Source organism: Temnothorax nylanderi, unplaced genomic scaffold (assembly GCF_030848795.1).
Source record: "Temnothorax nylanderi isolate EJ_2023f unplaced genomic scaffold, tnyl_v1.0 TNYL_tig0222_pilon, whole genome shotgun sequence".
Taxonomy (NCBI): domain Eukaryota; kingdom Metazoa; phylum Arthropoda; class Insecta; order Hymenoptera; family Formicidae; genus Temnothorax; species Temnothorax nylanderi.
The window spans coordinates 53,863-76,473 of NW_027249284.1; the positions used below are offsets into that span (position 1 = coordinate 53,863).

A 22,611-nucleotide genomic window follows, 5' to 3' on the forward strand; every position below is an offset into this window, starting at 1 on the left:
AGCGCAGATTGTACGAACGAGCGAGCTAGCCCGTTCTACGACGAGATCGGAAGCGTAGGGAAGAGAAGAGGTGGAGGAGGAAGGAGAGCCGTTCTCAGCAACGCCAACGTCAGGTTCCTACGATCGCTGGGTCTCGCCGTGAGAAACGCGTCACCGCCGCGTCGTTTCTACATCGAAAGAAAAGACCATGGCCGACATCCTGAGTATCGGCGGTGAGCCGATTTTCGACGAGCGCATCGTCGGAATCGAGACTCACACGTATAACCCATACGTCAACACGACATTCGGGCACAACGACGAGATACGAATACCCATACAGCAGCAGGATCTGTATACGCTGCCGTGCGACAGTTTCCTGTACGTCGAGGGACGACTCTACGACGACGGCGCGACGACGTTGGAGGGGAGGGAGGATCAAAGGCAATACGCGAAATTAGTTAACAACTGCGTCGCGTTTATGTTCGACGAAATTCGATACGAACTCGACGGCGTGGAGATCGACCGGTGTAGAAACGTCGGAATAACCAGCACGATAAAGAACTATGTGTCGCTGACCGCCGAACGAGCCAGAAGACTGCAGAACGCCGGATGGAGTTATCCGACGAACGAATCGAATCTGAACAGCGCATCCCATCAATTCAACTTTTGCGTACCTTTGAATATTCTGTTGGGTTTCTGCGAGGACTATAAACGCGTGGTGATAAACGCGCGACACGAGCTTATCCTGATACGCGCTCGTAACGACGTCAACTGCGTCGTAGATCCGAAAAAAACCGTGCCGAGAGATCCAGCCAAGGATCCTAAAATTACGTTGCTGAAGGTGCAACGGCGTATGCCTCACGTGGCGTTAAACGATGTGACTGAATTATCGCTATTGCGAACGTTGGAGAGCGGACGATTTCTGAGCGCGGGCTTTCGCTCTTGGGACCTGTACGAATTTCCCCTGCTGCAGAGCACGACCAAGCATTCGTGGGCCGTGAAAGTCGCGCCGCAATTGGAGAAGCCGCGATATGTCATATTCGCGCTGCAGACCGGAAGGCGAAACGAATTCACGGAGGACGCTTCGAGGTTCGATCATTGCGCGCTCGCCAACGTGAAATTGTATCTCAACTCGGAATTCTATCCCTACGACGATGTGAACGCGGATTTCGAAAGCGACAAGTTTGCCGTGCTGTACGAGATGTACGCGAAATTTCGAGGAGCGTACTACGGGGACAGTCGCGACGACGCGCTCTTTTCCCCGCGCGAATTTGCGTGGGTAGCTCCGCTCGTGGTGATCGATTGTTCCCGTCAAAACGAATCGGTGAAGAGCGCCACCGTGGACGTGCGCATCGAATTCGAAAGCAAGGAAAACGTTCCGCCGAAAACCACCGCCTTTTGTCTCATCGTTCACGATCGCGTCATCGAGTACGATCCACTCGATCGGTATCCGAAATTTTTCCAATTTTTCGGGAAATAATTGACCGAATTTTAAAGAATTGTATGTGAAACAGGGGTAGAATTTCTTGAGAAGTGCCATAAAGTGTATAATTTTTCATTACCGATCTTTTTGGAAACTGGTATTAGAAATTTTTCCAATTTTTCGGGAAATAATTGACCGAATCTTAAAGATTTGTATGTGAAATAGGGGTATATATAGAATTTCCCGGGGAGTGCTATACATTGCTTACTCGCGATGTACATAGAACCTCGATATTTTACTTACCGATAACCGATTTTCCAAGGCATTTTTTAAGTGAAATATCGAGGTTCTGGGTACATCGCGAGCGAGCAATCTCGAAATTCCCGAAAAAACGCCCGGAAAACCAAGGGATGAAGTCGCTGATGAATTATCGGAAAAGCGGAAATGACTCAATAGTGTGAAACTCGAGTAGAAAAAAATCGGTTACGACATATTTAATCCATGAAAACATTTATGCGGTTCGATTTGAAATTAGAGGCATTTAGTTATGATTCAAATTACGAATATCAATTTTATCCGAGAGTAATAATTGGGCAAATGGATGCAATATGTGATTATTGTTAAGGGGATGCTGGAGTGACGGCCGAACTTCCTCGATGTCGATAATGTCAACATTTCTAATTTTGTTGCTTCCTCATAGAGGAAGCTTTGTTTTCGTAAATTTCGTATATGAACCTTTGATTATAAAGTTAAAGTTGGGTCTAGTCAACCAAATTTAAAAGAATTATATATGAAATAGGGGTAGAAGAAACCAACGCAGAGATTGGTTTTTGAGTTTTTTCTGCCAATATGTTCAGATTGTTGTAAAACGTCGAAATATCGCCTTAAAAAAAATGTCCGTATGTATGTATGTATGTGCACATTTGATGTTGTGGTTGCTCTAACTTCCGCAAATATTGAGATATCGGGCTGTTTTTTTTTAAATCGATAGAGTATCATTCAAGGAAGGTTGGTATTGAATTTGGCGATGATCGGTAAAGAAGTTCTTTTTTAAAAAAATTTTGAATTTTTTAGAAATGTCCGTGGTTGCTCTAACTTCCGCAAATATTGAGATATCGGGCTGTTTTTTTTTTTAATCGATAGAGTATCATTCAAGGAAAATTGGTATTGGATTTGGCGATGATTGGTAAAGGGATTCTTCTTAAAAAAAATTTTAAATTTTTTTTAAAATGTCCGTGGTTGCTCTAACTTCCGCAAATATTGAGATATCGGGCTTAATTTTTTTTTAATCGATAGAGTATCATTTAAGGAAGGTTGGTATTGAATTTGGCGATGATCGGTAAAGGGGTTCTTTTTAAAAAAATTTTTGAATTTTTTTAGAAATGCCCGTGGTTGATCTAACTTTTGTAAATTTTGAAATATTGCGCTATTTCTAATTTTATTATATTCTTCAGTCTTTTCTACCCCTATTTTATATATAATTCTTTAAGATTTGGCGAAGATCGATGAAGGAGTTACCGATTTTTAAAATCTGTCGACCGGTATTAGAAAAGTGTGTTTTACGCTGTAGCTTTCTCAATATTTGAGATATCGATCTATTTCCAATTCTATTATATTTTTCAGTTTTTTCTACCCCTATTTCATATATAATTTGTTAAAATTTGGTCAATCAGTTCTTGAGTTATAGAAATTTCAGTAAACTTGACTGTTTTTAACAGAAATTTTTAAAGAATTATATATAAAATAGGGGTAGAAAAAATTGAAGAATATAATAGAATTAATAAAAATTGCTAATAATAAAGGGGTTACCAATTTCTGTTTAAAAAAATCAACGTGATTGCTCTAATTTCCGCAAATTTTGAGATATCAAGCTTAATTTTTTTTTTTATAGATAGAGTATCATTAAAGGTAGGTTGGTGTTGAATTTAGCAAGGATCGGTGAAAGGATTACCGATTTCTGGCTATTTTTAGAAATGTCCGTGGTTGCTTTAATTTTCGTAAATTTTGAGATATCGACTAATATAACAGATATTAGTCGCAATATTTATATTGTAACAGTCAATTCGAAAAGATTTATATTCTACATCATCTATTTGAAAAGAAATACAAGTAAGGTAATCGTTAACTTGTGAGAACAATTTATAAGAAACTTACGAATAGGTCGTGTTACAAAATTCAAGACCATCTATTCTTTATTTTAGAAAGGACCGTGGTTGCTGTAACTTTTATAAATTTTTTGGATAATAGTATAACAATAACTACAATGGATAATAGTATAACATTAGTATAACAAATATTAATCGCAATAAAACTTATCAGAATTAAAAAAAAAAGGTGCAAAAGCAATCAAATTTTCAGAAAAGTACTGGTTTTTTATAAAACCATAATTAAAATTTACAAAACCCATTTACCAATTATTGCCAAATTCAACACCAATTTATCTTTAATGATACTCCATCTATAAAAAAAAGTGTGCAAGTAGAAACTTGCACATTGCTTCCTCATAGTTTTTAAGTGTGCAAGTAAAAACTTGCACATTGCTTCCTTTTTGCTTCCTCATAGAGGAAGCTTTGTTTTCGTGAATTTCGTATATGAACCTTTGATTGCGTATAAAGTTGGGTCTAGTCAACCAAATTTAAAAGAATTATATATGAAATAGGGGTAGAAGAAACCAAAGAAAAGATTGTTTTTTGAGTTTTTGATGCCAATATGTTCAGAGTGTTTTAAAATGTCGAAATATTGCATTAAAATCGCATGTCCGTATGTATGTATGTGTGTATGTGCAGATTTGATGTCCGTGGTTGCTCTAACTTCGGCAAATATTGAGATATCGGACTGTTTTTTTTTTAATCGATAGAGTATCATTCAAGGAAGGTTGGTATTGAATTTTGCGATGATCGGTAAAGGATTTCTTTTTTAAAAAAATTTTGAATTTTTTTAGAAATGTCCGTGGTTGCCCTAATTTTCGTAAATATTGAGATATCGGGCTGAATTTTTTTTTAATCGATAGAGTATTATTCAAGGAAGGTTGGTATTGAATTTGGCGATGATCGGTAAAAGGGTTCTTTTTAAAAAAAAATTTTTTTTATTTTTTTAGAAATGTCCGTGGTTGCTATAACTTTTGCAAATTTTGAAATATTGGGCTACTTCTAATTTTATTATATTCTTCAGTCTTTTCTACCCCTATTTCATATATAATTCGTTAAGATTTGATTGATTAGTTCTGGAGTTATAAAAATTTCGGTAAACCCGAAATATCCCTCTAATATCAGACAAATCGAATTACTAATTAGCACGATAAAATAGCTCGTAATCCGATTTGTCTCGGTCCACCCTATGCATTTTTTAAAAATTGGTAACCCGTTCACCGATCATTGCCAAATATTCAACACTAATCTATCTTTTTCTCTTTTTCTTTACGAATGTATATTCTATTAACCTCGTACTGTTAAATAAATGTTACATTCGGGCCGGCGTAACATCCGCAGCTTTTCAGACAACACTTACATATTCACGCTCGCACTCGCGCTTTCGCGGAAATAACTATTCGTACATTCAAAATTAATCTCTTTATTAAAAGAGATCGCGCACAAGACACACAAGTGAAATAACCAGTCGTACTATAACGGCTTTGATAAGTTTATAGTGAAGTTTGTTAAAAAAAACCTTATGTTAAAAAAAACAAATTGCGGTGAAGCGAAAAAGACGTCTCGTAAAATGTCACGTAAGTATTATATAGATCAAAATAAATAATATAATTTATATAGATTATATTAATTCTATAGGATAGGGCCCTTTCCGAATTTTTACCAAGAAAACCGCAAGAAAATATCAAAATTCGGAAAGGGCCTTATTCTATAGAATTACCTAGATTATAAATAAATTTTTATATAAATTATAAATAACTTGCAATTAAGACAGTTTATATTTTTATTTGCAGAAATAAATAATAACAACAACCTGCCAACGCTGCAGCAATTAATGCAGCAGTTACAGGAACAACGGCTCCTAATTGAGGACCTGCAAAGGAGATTGATGGAAAGGGACCAGCCGCAGGAGCAGGCGCAGCAGCAGGTTGACGCTGAGCAGCCATTGCGGGAGCAGCCGCTGGCGCAGCAGCAGCAGGGACTAATTAGTACGTAATTTTTTAATAAAAAAAAATTGTTTATGTATATTATGGTAAAGTAAATTAGATGTCTGGCTATTGAGATCTTTACCTTATTATACAATATTTAAATTTTGTGTTTACTATTTAGAGTATTTTAATTCGTATTTTCGTGTTACAGGATGTTGACGAAATTTATGGGACCAACCCCGGGACCAGCCGCAGGAGCAGGCGCAGCAGCAGCTTGATGCCGAGCAGCTACTGCTGGTTTAGTTTTTTTTACTTTTTTAGTATTTTTAGTTTTTTTTAGTTTTTTTAGTTTTTTTAGTGAATGTACATAATTATGTACACATGCCCCTAAAGAGTTAAGTGTGCAAGTAGAAACCTTCGCTCACAAAGCTTCCTCTATGAGGAAGCCAAAACAAATAAATAGGGGAGACCGGGGCTAAACAGTCCGTTTTTTTTCGGTGCCGATTTTTAACAACAAAATAAATAATTGTAGTTAAATGTGGTATACCACTGTAAAGAGTGAACCTTTAGCTACAAAATTTATATAGGAAATTTTTGTCTATGTCGCTTTGTTTAACCGGTATAGAGCAAAAACGACAACGGTGGAAAAATTGAAATCTCAAAAATGCCGGGGTATAACAGTCTGCACTGCATTTTCGATACATATACGTACATCTAATCCTAAAAAATAATAGGATACATTTTAATAATTGTTTTTTAAGAAAAAAATATAAAAATTTATTTAAAATTTTTATGCAAAACATTATTAAAAAATAGTTACGAGGGTTCCTCTTTCCGCAGAAATCACTCGCCCGACTTGTTTTACTCCTCGACGTCCGATGACTCTATTCGGTGTCTGAACGGTTGTAATTTCCGTCTCATCCATATTCCATATGCAGTGAGCCCGAAAATGCCTTGGAAATGCACCCGGACTGCTTACTGACCGATTAGCCCCAAACACAAGTTTCAGGTTTGATCGCCCACGAAATATTAGACATCAACGATAATGAAAAAACTACACTGGATTCGTGTTCAGCATGCATTACTCTTTATAATCACGTACCTCGAGATTTGGAGAGCAAATATTATTGCAGATATTACAAAATTTCCACGCGCAGAAAATGTAACTTTCACCTTCCGAAAACACGTTTGCCCTTGTAAAAATCATAACACGGCAGGTAACCTGCCGAAACTCCGTTGGTCACATGGGTACTATAAGCAGCGTTTACAATGTTAATAGCGAGTTCGCACAATATACAGGTTCCGAGATATTTGATTAGACGTATTTACCCCGTAGACGTTTTAGCCCCGGTCTCCCCTACTAATAATTATACAATACATTAAATAAAATAAAAGCTTCCTCATAGAGGAAGCTTTGTGAGCAAAGGTTTCTACTTGCACACTTAATTCTTTAGGGGCCTGTGTACATAATTATGTACATTCACTAAAAAAACTAAAAAAACTAAAAAAAACTAAAAAAAGGAAGCAATGTGCAAGTTTCTACTTGCTCACTTAAACAAGTTTCTAACTTAAAAACTATGAGAAAGCAATGTACAAGTTTCCACTTGCACACTTAAAAACTATGATGAAGCAATGTACAAGTTTCTACTTGCACATTTAAAAACTATGAGGAAGCAATGTACAAGTTTCTACTTGCACATTTAAAAACTATGAGGAAGCAATGTGCAAGTTTCTACTTGTTTCCTATATCTGTCTTTGTCTAACAAAATGACATTTGTCTTTGTTCGATTGCTGCGCCATCTCTGCTTACTAGCCTGCGTGTATATTTTTGTGGAAAATATACACGATTTCTTCGAAGCTCTAATTTTTTTTCCGGGCTTTCAATCTCAATTTCAACGGTACGTTATTGTTTGTGCATGTATTCTGAAGAGTGGGAACATTTCATTTCGTACATATAACTTATACAACTGTTTATATTAGAAAATATGGTTATGAGGTGACAGCATTTTTACATTTTTTTTTCAATTATTACTAATTTTTTATATTCCCACTCTTCATTAGTACCTATACTTTACTCCTGTAAAAGGATTTTGCGATCTATAAAGCCGTTTCAAAGAACGAGCTTTGACTGTTTTTGTCGGTAATTGTCCCCTGTCCAGGATCCCCTTAAGCAAAAAAGTTTAAAACTTAAGCACCTAGAATGTGTTATTCATGCGGAAAAGTTAAACTATCGTCTTTAAATCAACCACCCGACACACTCTTTATGTTTGTCCACAATAAGGATATTGAAAGACAAATGAAGTCGTTTTAAGAAAAACGACTTCCGGGCGAAGCCCGGGTAACCATTCGATCGTTCCTCAGATCCCGTTAAGATCAAACAATTTGAGTATATTTTTTTCCAACGCGCGCTGACTCAATGGCAACAGCAGCAACGACGACGATCTTCGTCGACCTACAGGGATTCGTAGTGGGCGACAGATTCGTCGCGAAGAAGGTGGCCGTGCTCCGAAGCGAGACGCGCGTACTCGCGCATCACGTGTTTCGCGCGCCGATGAATTGGGTTCTGCTGACGAGCGCCGAGAAGGCAAAGGCCACCTGGCTGATGGCGAACCATTACGGCCTCCGTTGGGAGGACGGGGACACAGACTATCGCCTAGCGAAGACGATTATTCGACGCGCGGTGTGCGACAACCTAGAAGAAACGTGGGAGAGAGAAGAGACGCCCGGCGCGCGAATCTATGTAAAAAATCTCGAAAAGAAGAGGTGACTGGAGGAGATTCTCGGCGACGTCGACGCGACGATCGGGGTCATCGACGCCGAGTACGACGACATCGATCGGTTGGAGATTCTTCGCGCCGATCGCGCGTTTCGCTGCGGACGTCATCAACGGTGCTGCGCGATGGAGAACGTGATGAAGTTGCGCGATTGGTGGATCGAGCGACGCGAATGTCTCTCCAACATCGACTCCGCAGATTAAATGTAAATACATATTATATATATATTACTCGTATGACATAATTGCATTTTTAATGTATTACTCATTTTTTTACTCCATATGTATCCATCTATCTATATTGTATTTACTCATTTTTTACACCATCATGTATATCCTTCTATCTGTATTGTATTAAATAATAAACTGATGTAAAATCGATGAACAATGATATTCCTTTTTTTCACATACCTACCCCGTATTCTGTACATACATATATTATAAGCTGCCGGTGCGTAAAAATGGCCGGTCGCGGGAGCGCGATAATGCCAAGTGCGTAAAAATGGCCGGTCGCGGGAACGCGATATTTCTTAACGAGATAAACAGAGAGAAACGACGAGCGAAAACGAGAGCGCGAGACGGGAGAGAGCGATAGCGTCGAACGCGAGGCGGGTGGGAGCGATACCGCGATACGAAAACGAACGAGCGAACGAGAACGCCGAGACGCTCCAGCGCGAGGCGTGGATACGAGCGCGAGTGAGCGATAACGCCGAGCCGCTCCAACGCGAGGTGTGGTTACGAGCGATAACGCCGAGCGTGAGATTGGGTGGGTAGGGAGCGATATGACAGAAACGTGAGTTATTTTTTTAATAATAATAATATATGTTTCATTTATTTTATTATATTTTACATATTGTTTTTTGACTTTTTCATTTTTACGACGGCCAACCTTCGGGGACATCTTCGTTGTCGATGGTTACTCTGCGGCCAAATTGACCGAGGACCTTGCAAGAACTCGGATTTCCCGAAAAAACGATAATCAACGGAGCGGTAAACACCTACAAAGGACGTTGCTTTGTGGTGTTCAACGGTAACTCGGTGGGCGAGATAGACGAATGTGCGAAGAGAGTTGTCAGATTTACGCCTCTCGAAACGACGTTTCCCGGAATACCGACCGGCGTGACGTCGATCTTCCGATACGTCGACGGCAATCTGTACTTCACCACTCGGACGCAGTTCTACAGATTCAACAAATTTACGAAGACCGTCACGGCGGCTGGTAAATTTGATCTGCGGATGCTAAATATCGTCTGCCCTAAGGCCGAACTGTTGCAACAGTTGCGCGATCTCCTCGATCGAATTGTACGCATCAACGATTTAACGTCACCGGCGAGCGATTCGGACGATGACGACGACGGCGGCGGCGTTCGGCTTTCCGATCGCCGTATCCGCCGAAGGAAGTAGAGGACTGCGCAAATTCAAACACCACACCACACATCGCGCGATATAAGTAAGAACTTTTCTACTTATACCGATGTGTCTCCCCCAAAGCATCAGTATCGCATCGTCAGCCGAATACGATGCGTCGGAAAAAATAAAAAACGAACGATACTACAGCGTGTGTGCGCGAAATGTTCTCGACGTTGACCGATCGACCCGCGCCGAGGGGTTCTTCCTCTCGCGAGACGGATTCGGAGGTGAACGACAACGGCAAAATACGAAGGATCGAATTGACGAACGATCATCATCATCGGGAGTCGCGTTCCAGCTCTCACCCCCCCCCCCCCCCCGCCGACGTTCGCGACACCGTCGACGCGCCTGCGGTGCGCATCCTGACGACGCGTTATCTGCTGACGACGACTGGCTACAAATACTTAGCCATTGGTATCACGATTAAGTCACCGTGGTACGGTATACCCGCGCCTTCGTACGTGGATATCGCCCTGGGAGATAAACAGGGCAAGGAAATCTCTCTGACGCTCGATATGTGGAAAGGACTAGTCGAGCGCAAACGCGACATATTGTCGTGTCTGCGATCCAACCTCGTCGACGCAACCCGCCCCCCCCCCTCGCCTATATCGATCGAAGACATGACGCTGCGATTCGGATTGATCAACAATGTCGATCTTGCGTATGGAGCTACCCAACGCGACTCTTCTGGCGATGTCGCTCACCACCCTGCTCAAGCTGTACGATCTCCAATTTTGTGTCGATCGCATCGTCTCGACGCTGACCGCGGCGACCGAGGAAGTCGACGCTATAAGTATTCGCGCTATTGGGAGATAGCCGCCAACGCGATCAAGACGGGAACTTCGGCTAAAACTGCGATACTGAAGAGCGAATTCTTCGATCCTAACAACATCGTCGACTGTGAGATTACCGCGCTCTGTTTCCGATCCTAATGTCGCGACGCATGTCTACAAATATACATTCATACGCGCAAAATAATATAAGCGCACGTCGACGTATGTATATTTTTATTTTTCAAAATAAAAAACTACATATCTCATCTATGTGTTCTCTTTTTCTTTTTTCCTTTTTTCCCAGATCCGTACCTATCTCGACACGATCCGAACCGATTCGAACGGAGAAAAAAAAACAAGAACGAAGAAAGGTGATCGGGATCCGCGAAAAGAACGACCTTGAACGCATTTTCGCGGGACGTCGAGAGGAGCGACCTTGAACGTGTTCGAACGAGTTCGAACGCGTTCGACCTCCTTCGGAAAGACGCGCGATTTCCGCGCGTGGTCGATAACGCTACGCTCCTCTTCTTTTTTTTCGGGAGCGCGGTCGATAACGCGGAACCGCCGATCCGAGCGCCCCCTCGGAACGCCCGGGTCCCCCACCCCGAATCTCGTTGGATACATTGCGGCGCGAAATTTCTAATTACCCGCCTAGGGAATTTACGTCCTACAAGTACCCGACAAATACCAGTAAACAGCCTTTCCCCCGCGTCGAACTCCCCCCCTCGCCCTGTAAATACTAGTAAATCGCCTAGGGACTTTTCCCCCCGCAGTTTCCCCCCACCGATGACCCTTAACACCGTCCCTCGCCCCCCTCGCCCACCTCTTACGGCGCGGGCGTTCCCCCCGCGTGAGCAAGGCCACCCCCGACCCGCCTAACCGCATGCCTGGGGACTGGAGTGCCCGTTATCCTGCTACTCTCAGTCCTTGCAGCAAATAGTGGATTACGCGATCCAAGATCCGGAAGAAGCCAATTATATTGCACGTAACTTCCCCTTAGCGAAAATCTTTCGTGACATTACTCAGTATACTCATCATATACGTCAGTCAGCCATATTGCCCATTTTTCAATACTCCTTTTACTCATCTTTTTATTCCCCCCCTTATTATCGACCAGGACCGGATCTTTTAGATCTGTTTGATAAAATCCCTCGATCGCAGGTACAGGCGGTGTTTGAGCAAGCGTTTCACAACGTTATGATTGATTCTCTTGTCTTTTATACAGATGGCTCCAAAACCCAGCCAGGAGCTTTTGTCGGCTCAGCTTGTCACTCTCCGCAATTACAATTAAAGATTTTAAACAAGTTGCCCCAAGTTTTGGTTTTTACTGCTGAAGCTTGGGCTATCTATAAGTGCTGGTCTACAACCTTGCTTTAAAGGATATTTAAGCTCTACATTCGCAACATCTGTTACACGAAATCACTGGCCCTAGGTTCCCATGAAGCGGAATGAGCAAAGCGTAACGACTAGTTATGTTTCAATTACTTTTTAATCGTTCTATTTACAAGTAATTATTATTATCATGTTCATAAATGTTGCATTTAATGAGTTCCCGGTTAGAAATATTTAACTTAATCACACATGGGAGGAACCGGGCTAATTAAGAGCCGATCGCTGTTGCCCACATAGCATGCATTTCAAAAAGACGTCCAGAAGATATCCCGAAGATATATTTAGGAGATAGGATATCTTCGGGATATCTTCTGGACGTCTTTTTGATATACATGCTATGTGGGTGACGGTGCGAAAAAATATATTTATTCTTCTGTGGAATTAAACGTACGTTTCGGTCCCTATTCGGACCATCTTCAGCATCTAAACAAAGTTTTTTACAATTGTAGTAATGGAACATAAAGATCGCAATGCTTTAGGGTAAAGTCCCATGGAGCCAGCGTATGGCGTACCGGCGTATGGCGTACAGAAGCTTGGCTAATCACAGGCTTTACGATCGTTTTCGTTACGCCAGCACAAACATCGGCTGTCCCATGGAGCGTATTTAAGCAGCGTAATGATTAATAAACCAATCACAGTGTTGTTTTACAAAGCTTATTTTCAAAATGGATCCTCAAGGGGTATTTTGATTGACTTATTTATCATTACACCGGCGTAAATACGCCCCATGGGACAGCCGATGAAATTTTCAGCGCAATTTTTAACACATACATTCATACATGAAGCAATATTCCATATGCGTGTACGTTGGTGTGTATCATTGTAACATAAACGCCGAAACGCTTCAAAAACCAGCGTAACATCTGTGCTGGCGTAACGAAAACGAGCGTAAAGTCTGTGATTAGCCAAGCTTTTTTACGCCATACGCCGATACGCTGTACGCCAATACGCCGTACGCCGTACGCTGGCTCCATGGGACTTCACCCTTAATTAGCCCGGTTCCTCCCACGTGTGGACATCCAACAGAGCCTTATCTCTCCAATTTATTTAACTTAATGCTTAAAATATTAAAATAAAGTTTAAACAAATTTCAAATAGAGACTCGTGATTGGTTGGGCGCAATCCGCGCTGCTCTCGATACGCTTCATAGGTACATAGGGATCGTGAATCCGCGTAACGAAAACAGCGGAAAGCTTGTGATTGGTCAAGGCTTTCGTTCCGCGATTTTCTGCGTACGCCGTTCCGCTGCATGAGTTTGCACCCTAAGTGTTCTAAAAGGTTTCGCTGCGCCTCACTCCCGCAGGTGCAATTACCTCATTCCGCTTATTAAAGCCAAGCTGCTTATGGCCAAAGAAAGAGGTATTGGCATTCAATTTATTTGGATTCTTTCACATATAAGGGTATAATCGGTAACGAAGTGGCCGACGCTTTAGCCAAAAGAGCTATCAGGGAGGAAACTTCTCCTCCTCACTTCAAAATTCCCTATATCGACCTACTAGCCATACCAAGGGAAAGAGTCACTAATCATTTCAAGAAATACCTTGCTGCTCGCGCTCTTCACAAAGGAACTCATTTTTACAATAACATTTATTGCGAAACGCCAAAACCCTGGTACTACTTTTCTGGGCTTAATAGAGAAACCATTGTAACTGTAAATCGTATTAGAGCTAATCACTATAATTTGAATCATAGTTTATATCGAAAAAATTTCATTGATGACAGCTCTTGTCCGTGCGGGAGCAGAATTCAAGACAAAAATCATCTGGTATTTCATTGCCCTCTTACTGTTAGATATAGTTAAGACTACGAAATGTAATTTATAGATGTAAGGGTCCTAACTGCCGCGACATTTATGAAGTACTTAAGAAACCCACTAATAAAGTTTGTCGTCATCATTATCATGGCCTTCTCGTTATCCTGGTCGTTATCATGGCCTTCTGTAATGCCCGTTCTAGACCTGAGGATGATCTTACTCGCGACTCATCCGACTACGGTCGTCCCCGTCTACACTGCACAATTTTAAGTTGTTTTAGGTTGGTAAGATTGAAAGCTAACTTCAGTACAATTGTTACCCGTCTACACTACTAAGATGAGCCACAAGTAGGATCATCCTCCGGTCTAGATAGGGCATAAGTACCCCAGCCACTAGATGGCGCCAGACTAGCAATAGCTGTGGGTATCTCTCTTCCCACGAGTAGCGCCACCGTAGACAAACACGAAATAGAGTGTTGTTACCCTTCTCCAGTTTTATGTTTTTACAGTCTAGTCGTCTCTTGTCAAGTTCCCGCGCTCAGAGAGCTAACGGTCATATAACAACACGCATATTGTATTAAATAAACCAAAGTATTAATTAACCTTGTGTTATTCTACTCGCACCTGAAGCGCGACCCTCACGCGATAGTTAGTGGGGCAACTACGTACAAACCCCACATAGCTATACGCGATTGGGTTGGTACGATTGAAAGCTAACTCCAGTATGATTTTTATCCGTCTACACTATTCACTAGGATGAGCCGCGAGTAGGATTATCCTCAGGTCTAGAACGGACATAAGGCTATCGATGTTCGAATTTGAATCGTGCGCGACTTGTGCTCTCCCCACTCTCGCCTCTTAAGCTTTCCTTTCTATCCCATGCACACAATCTATGTTTGACCGCCATTCGAATCTCGGAAGCCATTTTAACATTTGCTCCGTCTATATGGGTGCATTTGTTTACGCAGGGCTGCGTGCAGAAACATCACCCAAGTGCTAAAGATCCTACAGCATATGTTACGTGCACTATAGATTTTCAGCGCTCGGGTGATGTTTCTGCACGCAGCCCTGTGTAAACGAATGCACCCTATAAGTACACATTCACCACAAGATATTATTATTCAGATTCGCGCGCCAGCTGCGGTCACGAGTGGACGTGTGCTGCTGTTCCGCCCGTGTTTGTATCTCTCGCGTAGTGTGCTATAATTGCGAGTGACGGACGATTTCTCACCGTCTCGTACCGTGCACGCCTGACAATCTTGTCAGAGCCCTTTATCCCTCATCTATTTCGTTCTCGGCGTGTGAATCGGATCCGTATCTCCGCGCACGTGGCCATTATGCAAGAGGCTTCGGCCTCTTGCAACGGTAGGAGGGGGCGGCCCAGGGATGTCCCCGCGGACCTCCTCTCCGTACGATCGCGACTCTTCTGGCTCTGGGCACCGGCGATCCCGCGATCGCCCGCGATCCCGCGATCTCGCACCAGGGGGTGCACACTCCCGTACTATTTTGTCGTATAGCGTTTCAGCGCCATCTAATCTATGTCCCTCGTAAAAATGGAACTACGTAGCCAAAATGGCGTCATCCGTCGGTAAAAATGCGCAACGTTTTAGTATCCATAGGGCCAGTTTCACCATCTCCGATTAACGTAATCCTTCGAAACTCATTCTTTGTCTCTTTCGTAAGAAAGAGACAAAGAATAAGTTTCGAAGGATTACGTTAATCGGAGATAGTGAAACTGGCCCTTACATTTATTATAAAAATAAAAAATTAAATTATTTTTAAAAAATATAATATATAAATATAGGATATTGAAATGAGTAAAAAAGTTATTATTTACGTTTTATAAATGTTTTTATTGTTGTTATACAACTCTGCGTGTAATAAAATTATAATACAATAATATTATTGGCCTATACTACTACTACGTTTACGCGAGCGTTACTTCTGTAGTAACTTACGATAATTTCTTCGCGTAAACGAGATTTTCTTTCGCGTAAACGGGATTTTGTAGTAACTTATGATAATTTACTCCGCGTAAACGAATGCATTCTCATAAGTTACTATAGAAGTAACGCTCGCGTAAACGTAGTACTAGTTTACATTCCATGTTTACATTCAAAGCCTGTGAGAATTGTATACGAAATAATAAATAGTGTAAAGGATCCAAATCGTTTCATTATTTCATATGCAATCCTGAATTGAACAAAATGGATAATTGTTGGATAATTTAAGATCGCTGTTTCACACATTTTCTTTATAAACAAATACGAAATGTGTGAAAGCAACAGAAAAACTTAATTATAAAAAGAAAATGACCGGAGTATTAATACGTACTACGTTTACGCGAGCGTTAAATCTGTAACTTACAATAATTCCTTTGCGTAAACGGGATTTTCTAGTAACTTACGATAATTTACTCCGCGAGTCAATTATCGTAAGTTACTACAGAAGGAACGCTCGCGTAAATGTAGTGACAGTGACATAATTGGAGAGATCATTACAATTATTTTTATAACTTTGACCAACTCTGCCAGCAAATCCAAAAGACATTACGAGGATATTTAAATTGGAATGAATTATTAACTAGAAAAGATATATTACAATTAAATCAGAAAAATCATTTAAAGCAGAAAAATCACATTAAAATCTATATGAACCATAAATTATGTGCGGTTGTTTAACAATCGCCATTATTAACCGGAAAAGACCAAAAAAAATTAACCGAAAAAATCATTTCAAGCAAAAAAACCACATGAGCAAATGAAAAATTTATTGTAACCAATGACCTGCGCGAGATTTGTAACTAGTTCTGCGACTGTACGGTCAAGAAAAAATGGACAAAATTTGAAATCAAAAGTTAAAAATTTGAAATTTGAAATGCAGCATACGACTATTTTCGCGTTTTAAACCGATGCTCTTACAAAGATGCAACATTGACAATGTCGGCAAGTCATTTCGGTACAATGACAAACAAATAAATTTGACGGCGAGAGGTCGCACTTCATATAAAGGACGAAACGTTAAATATATCACGCGTAGAGGCTACGATTCCAAACGATTCCGAACACGGAGAAACTGAATGTCCAGGTATGTCAAAGAATGTTCCACGCTACACGGAAAAAAATACGCCGCAATTAAACGTCGGCGTCACGGGCCGCTACAAACAAACAGTTAATTCCAATGGATATTATTTAAACGAAAACATATCAGACAGTTGTTTTAATAATCGAAATACATCTTTGGATAAAATAATATCCAATTGAATTGTTTATTCTTTTCCGTGTAGATGAGATGCAGAGAGCTCATTCGCTCGACATAATTCGCTTGCAATTTACTCGAATCATTATTAATCATTATTGCCGCTCGTCGAGCGTACTCGTTACGTATTGCAAATCGGCTATACGTCGGCTACAAATATATTTATCTCAATAAATTTATCTTTTACCAATCTGCCCCGTTCCTTGCGAATGTGGAAGTGGAATGCGCAAAAGGCAAAAGCGAGAGGCTGACGCAACGTTTCAGGACGACGCACGAGATACGTCCGAATAATATACACAGAGGAACGGCCGATCGTCGATTCTGAAAAATAGAATAAGAACACTGACATTAATACACTGCCGATTCTCGCTCAATTCACCATTTACGAGAATTCTGATAATTAACTTACCAATCTGCCCCGTTCCTTGCGAATGTGGAAGTGGAATGCGTCGAAGGCCAAAGCGAGAGGCTGACGCAACGTTTCAGGACGACGCACGAGATACGTCCGAATAATATACACAGAGGAACGGCCGATCGTCGATTCTGAAAAATAGAATAAAAACACTGACATTAATACACTGCCGATTCTCGCTCGATTCACCATTTACGAGAATTCTGATCATTAACTTACCAATCTGCCCCGTTCCTTGCGAATGTGGAAGTGGAATGCGTCGAAGGCCAAAGCGAGAGGCTGACGCAACGTTTCAGGACGACGCACGAGACACATCCATGTATGTACACAACGATACCACACAAAATGACCGATCGTAATAACTCCGTGTCGCGATCAGTCGCGATGCTCGTGATTGCTCGCCCGTTGTTGCCCGGTTGCCCGTTACGTATACACTGGTATGTACGTGACCTACGTGACTCGGCGATGCTCGGCGACTGTCGGCGACTCGGCCACTCGGGACTGATTCAACTGACGCCATATTGAATTTTGGCTACGTAGTTCCATTTTCACGAGGGACATAGATTAGATGGCGCTGAAACGCTATACGACAAAATAGTACGGGAGTGTATGGCCCCTGTCTCGCACCCGCTCTCGCTCGACGTCGTACACGCGGTTGCGCTCGCGCTCGCGCACCGCCATTAACCTTTCCTTTCCCCTCCCCATCCATGAAAAATTCGAAGCTACCGTCCGAAGGAACGCAACAACCTCTCCCGATAGCGACGTCGAGGTTTCGAGTTCGCACTCGGAATCGCTCAATAGCTTGGATTTTGTTTCCCCAACACCAGAAAACCCGTCCGGGCACGAAATCGTAACCGAATTACCCTTGGTGCCTGCTGCGCGGTCTATCGCGGAACAAACGCCAATGGACATCGCCTCACCCGTAAATAAGAGAAAAGCGACCAACGACGCCCGAGGGATCTCGGCAAGTAAAAGCACTAAATCCACAAACCAAGGTAACATGAACGACAGCGATTTAAATCACAACGTAAAATCTACCTCGGCATCCCTATCTACAATTCGGAAACTCGTTAACGTGCGTTACACATCTTTAGATAAAAAAAACCCTACATAGTGCACGTGCGCACGCTGGATAACAAACCGGGAGATGCATCTAAACCCGTCAGCACCCACCCCCTTTTAATCGGCCGCACTCTCATGCAAATCGTTAAAACAGGCCTTCTGGAAATAAAGAAAAATAATAAAGGCCACGTCCAAGCATTCTTGTCTAGCCCGAAAGTCGCTAATAGACTTACAGACGATCAATCTCTTGCGGCATACAATCTTAAAGCATTTATTCCTTCGTACAAAACAACGAAAACCGGGATCATTAAAGATATCCCTCAATCGCTCCCTATTGAAAGTCTGCTCGGTGAAATAGAATCCTCACCTAAGCCCTTCGAAGTTCACAGACTCAATCGACGCGTTAAAGACGGCTCTTCCTACAAATACGAACCCTCACGTACGGTCTGCATTAAATTCGCCGGTCAAACTCTGCCCGGGTCAGTGTGCATTTTTAAGGTTAGACACCAGGTTTACCCATTTGTCCCTTGGAACCGCAGGATAAATCCTCCTTTCCCATTTTGAGCCGAGGGAGCAGCGAGCCGAGGTCCACGAGAGCCAGTCGACGGTCGTGGAAGTGGAGATGGAGCAGCAGCCGAGTGCAGTCGAATCGCAGGAGATTGTGTACGAGAGCCTGTAGGGCAAAGGATTTTATTGTGAACCTTTTATAATTTTTATTCCTTAGTTGATTGCGTGACATGAAATTCTATTCATATTTTATTTTTCTATATAAATAATAACATACGATAAGCGTGAAGTACCTGAAAGGTACACTTTGGATATTTTAAACTTTAGGGCAAATAGCCACATTTTATTACGCTAAGCACGATAGATTATAAGTTAATTAAAATTAAGCGATACACGAAGATACACCTTCTACACCGAGTAGAGTACAGTGACACTTATGACACATAAAAGACAGCGAAATATATACGACAAGCGAACAACAATAAAATACATTTTCAATTACCACACCAAAGTTCCGACAATGATTCCTGACAGATTTTATTTAATGATATTGATATTCATTCTAATTTTATTTACTATTTTTGCAGTATATATGATATTATTAATTAGTTCAGCTAAAGTTACATTAAAACCATTTCACGTGCCATAATGAGATTTAAAGAATTTATAATAATTTCAGTAATAATATTTTTCCCTATACTTACTTGTTTCCCGAATATGGACATAGTCCTTACACTTTATACACTGTCCACACTATACATATTAATTTTAAGCATAGGAGTCGATCCACGATTGATCCGCGAGTGACAGTCGAGTCAAACAACATTCATTTTACACTTAGGCCCTCAAAGGTTAGAAAGAGAAGGAGAGTAAGAGTTAACTACTAGTTAAGCTAACTGGCCACTGTTGAACTGGGCCTTAAGCTTATATAATTGCGAATAATTCCAGCCAGCGTTGATAATTCAACTAATTTTATATTATACGTTTATTTAGATTACACTACTTACATTGACAACGAGGAGGACGAATTCCTGAGTATTTTATAACGATTACTTGTGTTTTAAGAGTTTATTAGCGATTACACCTTCATTACACTTTTCAGTACTAATTACACTTTTACAGGCCTTCAGCCAATTAAGACGTAAGTTTCACATAATTACAAGGATTTAACGATTCAGTTTCAGAAAACAACCCTTCTGGTCAATCAAGAGTCAAAGATATTTAATTATCAACATTTTGATACATTTTGAACATTTACACTTTTCCGACACTTTTTACACCATCTACACTCGACGACTTAGAATAAGCGTGCGAGATGAGCCAGCGACGGCTCTACACTTTGATTACACTTTCTTACACTAATTACACTTACATCTTAGGATTAAGCGTGCGAGATGAGCCAGTAGCGGCTCTACACTTTTTATTACACTTTTAGCATTTTAGGTGCAGATTTACTCAAATTTATTAGATTTTCAGTTTATTACACAGGACCACAAAAAAAAATTGATGAAAGGTTCCTTTGACCAGACCAGGTGTATTATATGTTTTTGTGGTCGCTGAACATGAATCTGAAGTCCGTTTTGCTCCATCACGTCAGGATTTTTTCCTAACCTCAAAAAACATGGCGGATATTGACGGATTTACTTAAATCTTGGTATCCAGGGGTTTTTGGGGTCGCTGATTACGAATTTGAAGTCAGATTTTTAAAATCCAAAATGGCGGCTCAAATATGGCGGTCGAATTTTTAAAATATGATTTAATTTTTATGAAACTTGGTATCCAGGGGTTTTTAGGGTCGCTGATTACGAATTTGAAGTCAGATTTTCAGATTCCATGCACGTGAGGCCGAAACCCCGAATCTCAGATTTTTTCGTGTGTCTGCATCCAGGGCACCTCCACGTGGTGACGGCGGGCAACGGAGTTGTTCCGTGATCTGGCAAAGTCCCTGGATCACGCTCCTTATGCCGTCATGGTAGGCACACGAAAAAAAAGTACGATGCAGGGAGACGGAATCCCAGTATCGGTGGCTGGTCAGGATGGGAAAGCGGGTCCGCAGGCGTCGTCATCAAGCAACCGCAGCTCTACATTGGTGGGTAACTTGGCCTTTGATGAGTATAATGCTACAAGAAGAAAATTGTGCAAGAGCGTAGACAATTTCTATAAAAGAACTCGTTATCACTCTAAGAGTCAAGTCACATAAAATATCTGTTTACAAAGTCATAAGCTCATTTAAGAGTAGTGAGAGCCGAGGGGACTCACATAAATCAAGCACCCCGATCAGTGAGAGGCAAGGGGACTGACGTTAATTACACACCTCAAACAGTGAGAGGCAAGGGGGCTCACTCAAAACAAGTACCCCGAAGGAGAAAGAAATCTACCACGTCCACGTCGTTTTCTCTGGGTCATGCTGAGAGTAGAATAAGACAATATTTACCTCTTTGGAAAGTTTCTTTTATTTAAGAATCTGAATTCTAAGGTGTTGATTTGATGACAGATTCGAATTCAGTGACCTCAAAACATGATATTACCAATTTTATCAAGTTCCGGACCTTTTAACCATTCTAGATGCCATATTTGATTCGCAATCTTGAATATTAAAAATTTGACAACAGATTTGGATTCAACGACGCCAAAAACGTAATAATGTACGATTTCATCGAACTTTTCTCTTGTTTTTCGAATATCGGTCCGTCATATTGGATCCGCCATTTTGAATTTTGAAAATTTGATGTCAGATTTGGATTTAGCGTCCCCAAAAATCTCTGTACGGACAATTTCATCGAGTTCTAAACATTTTTCAAAATTTTGACCGCCATATTGGATCCGCCATTTTGAATTTCGAAAATCTGGCTTCAGATTCGTAATCAGCAAACCCCAAAAACCCCTAGATACCAAGTTTCATAAAAATTAAATCATATTTTAAAAATTCGACCGCCATATTTGAGCCGCCATTTTGGATTTTGAAAATCTGACTTCAAATTCGTAATCAGCGACCCCAAAAACCCCTGGATACCAAGATTTAAGTAAATCCGTCAATATCCGCCATGTTTTTTGAGGTTAGGAAAAAATCCTGACGTGATGGAGCAAAACGGACTTCAGATTCATGTTCAGCGACCCCAAAAACATATAATACACCTGGTCTGATCAAAGGAACCTTTCATCGATTTTTTTTGTGGTCCTGTGTTATTAACAATTATGTTTTGCAATAGAGAGAGGGGCCGAATGGAGCGATTCCAGGCCAAATTACATTAATTATGATTTATTATACACATTACTATAGTTTTGAATATTTACTTACACTTTCTTACACTTTACAGTACTTTGTTACACTTTTGATGGCTTTCAGCCTATTTAACTATTTAATAATGATTTTGATACTTTTACATGATTTCCTGTCGATTTTAAGATTGATTATTATTAGATTATGCGTGCGATAGTTTTAAGTCGCGATATACTTACCTTTGATACTTAACTTTAGATGAGACGACTCCATAACGATCCTGGGTACCTGAAAGAAAGAAAAAGATTAGAAATGGGTAAAAATTACCTGTGAATACTTACCTGGAATCGGGATTCGTCATTGTGACTTTTAAGAGTCACTCGGTGCAAATCGAGTGACTCCTTGTTCGCTTGCGCGATTTTTATCGGTGCAGCGACGTGATTGGTTCACGCGCGAAAGTCGGGCGATAGCCAACTCACGCCGTTGCACTTAGTGTAGCATCTCTAGAGCAGGTGCCGAGTCCCAACACCGACTCGGCGCACTAAGTGCAGATGGAGTCGTACCATCTACACCCT

General features: G+C 41.1%; 1 protein-coding gene and 1 long non-coding RNA gene across 2 annotated transcripts; one reads left to right on the forward strand and one right to left on the reverse strand.

Annotated features, from left to right (window-relative positions):
- Positions 1–187: 187 nt before the first annotated feature.
- LOC139779360 (uncharacterized) lies at positions 188–5,755 on the forward strand. The gene is made up of 3 exons (XM_071717706.1): positions 188–1,343; positions 5,343–5,541; positions 5,689–5,755. The coding sequence occupies exons 1-3, from the start codon at positions 188–190 to the stop codon at positions 5,753–5,755; spliced, it is 1,422 nt and encodes a 473-aa protein (XP_071573807.1).
- A 9,648-nt stretch (positions 5,756–15,403) lies between these two features.
- LOC139779364 (uncharacterized) lies at positions 15,404–19,357 on the reverse strand. The gene is made up of 3 exons (XR_011719872.1): positions 17,467–19,357; positions 17,245–17,378; positions 15,404–17,156 (listed from the first exon to the last, which is right to left on the reverse strand). It is a non-coding gene; the product is annotated as an uncharacterized lncRNA (long non-coding RNA).
- Between the last annotated feature and the right edge of the window lie 3,254 nt (positions 19,358–22,611).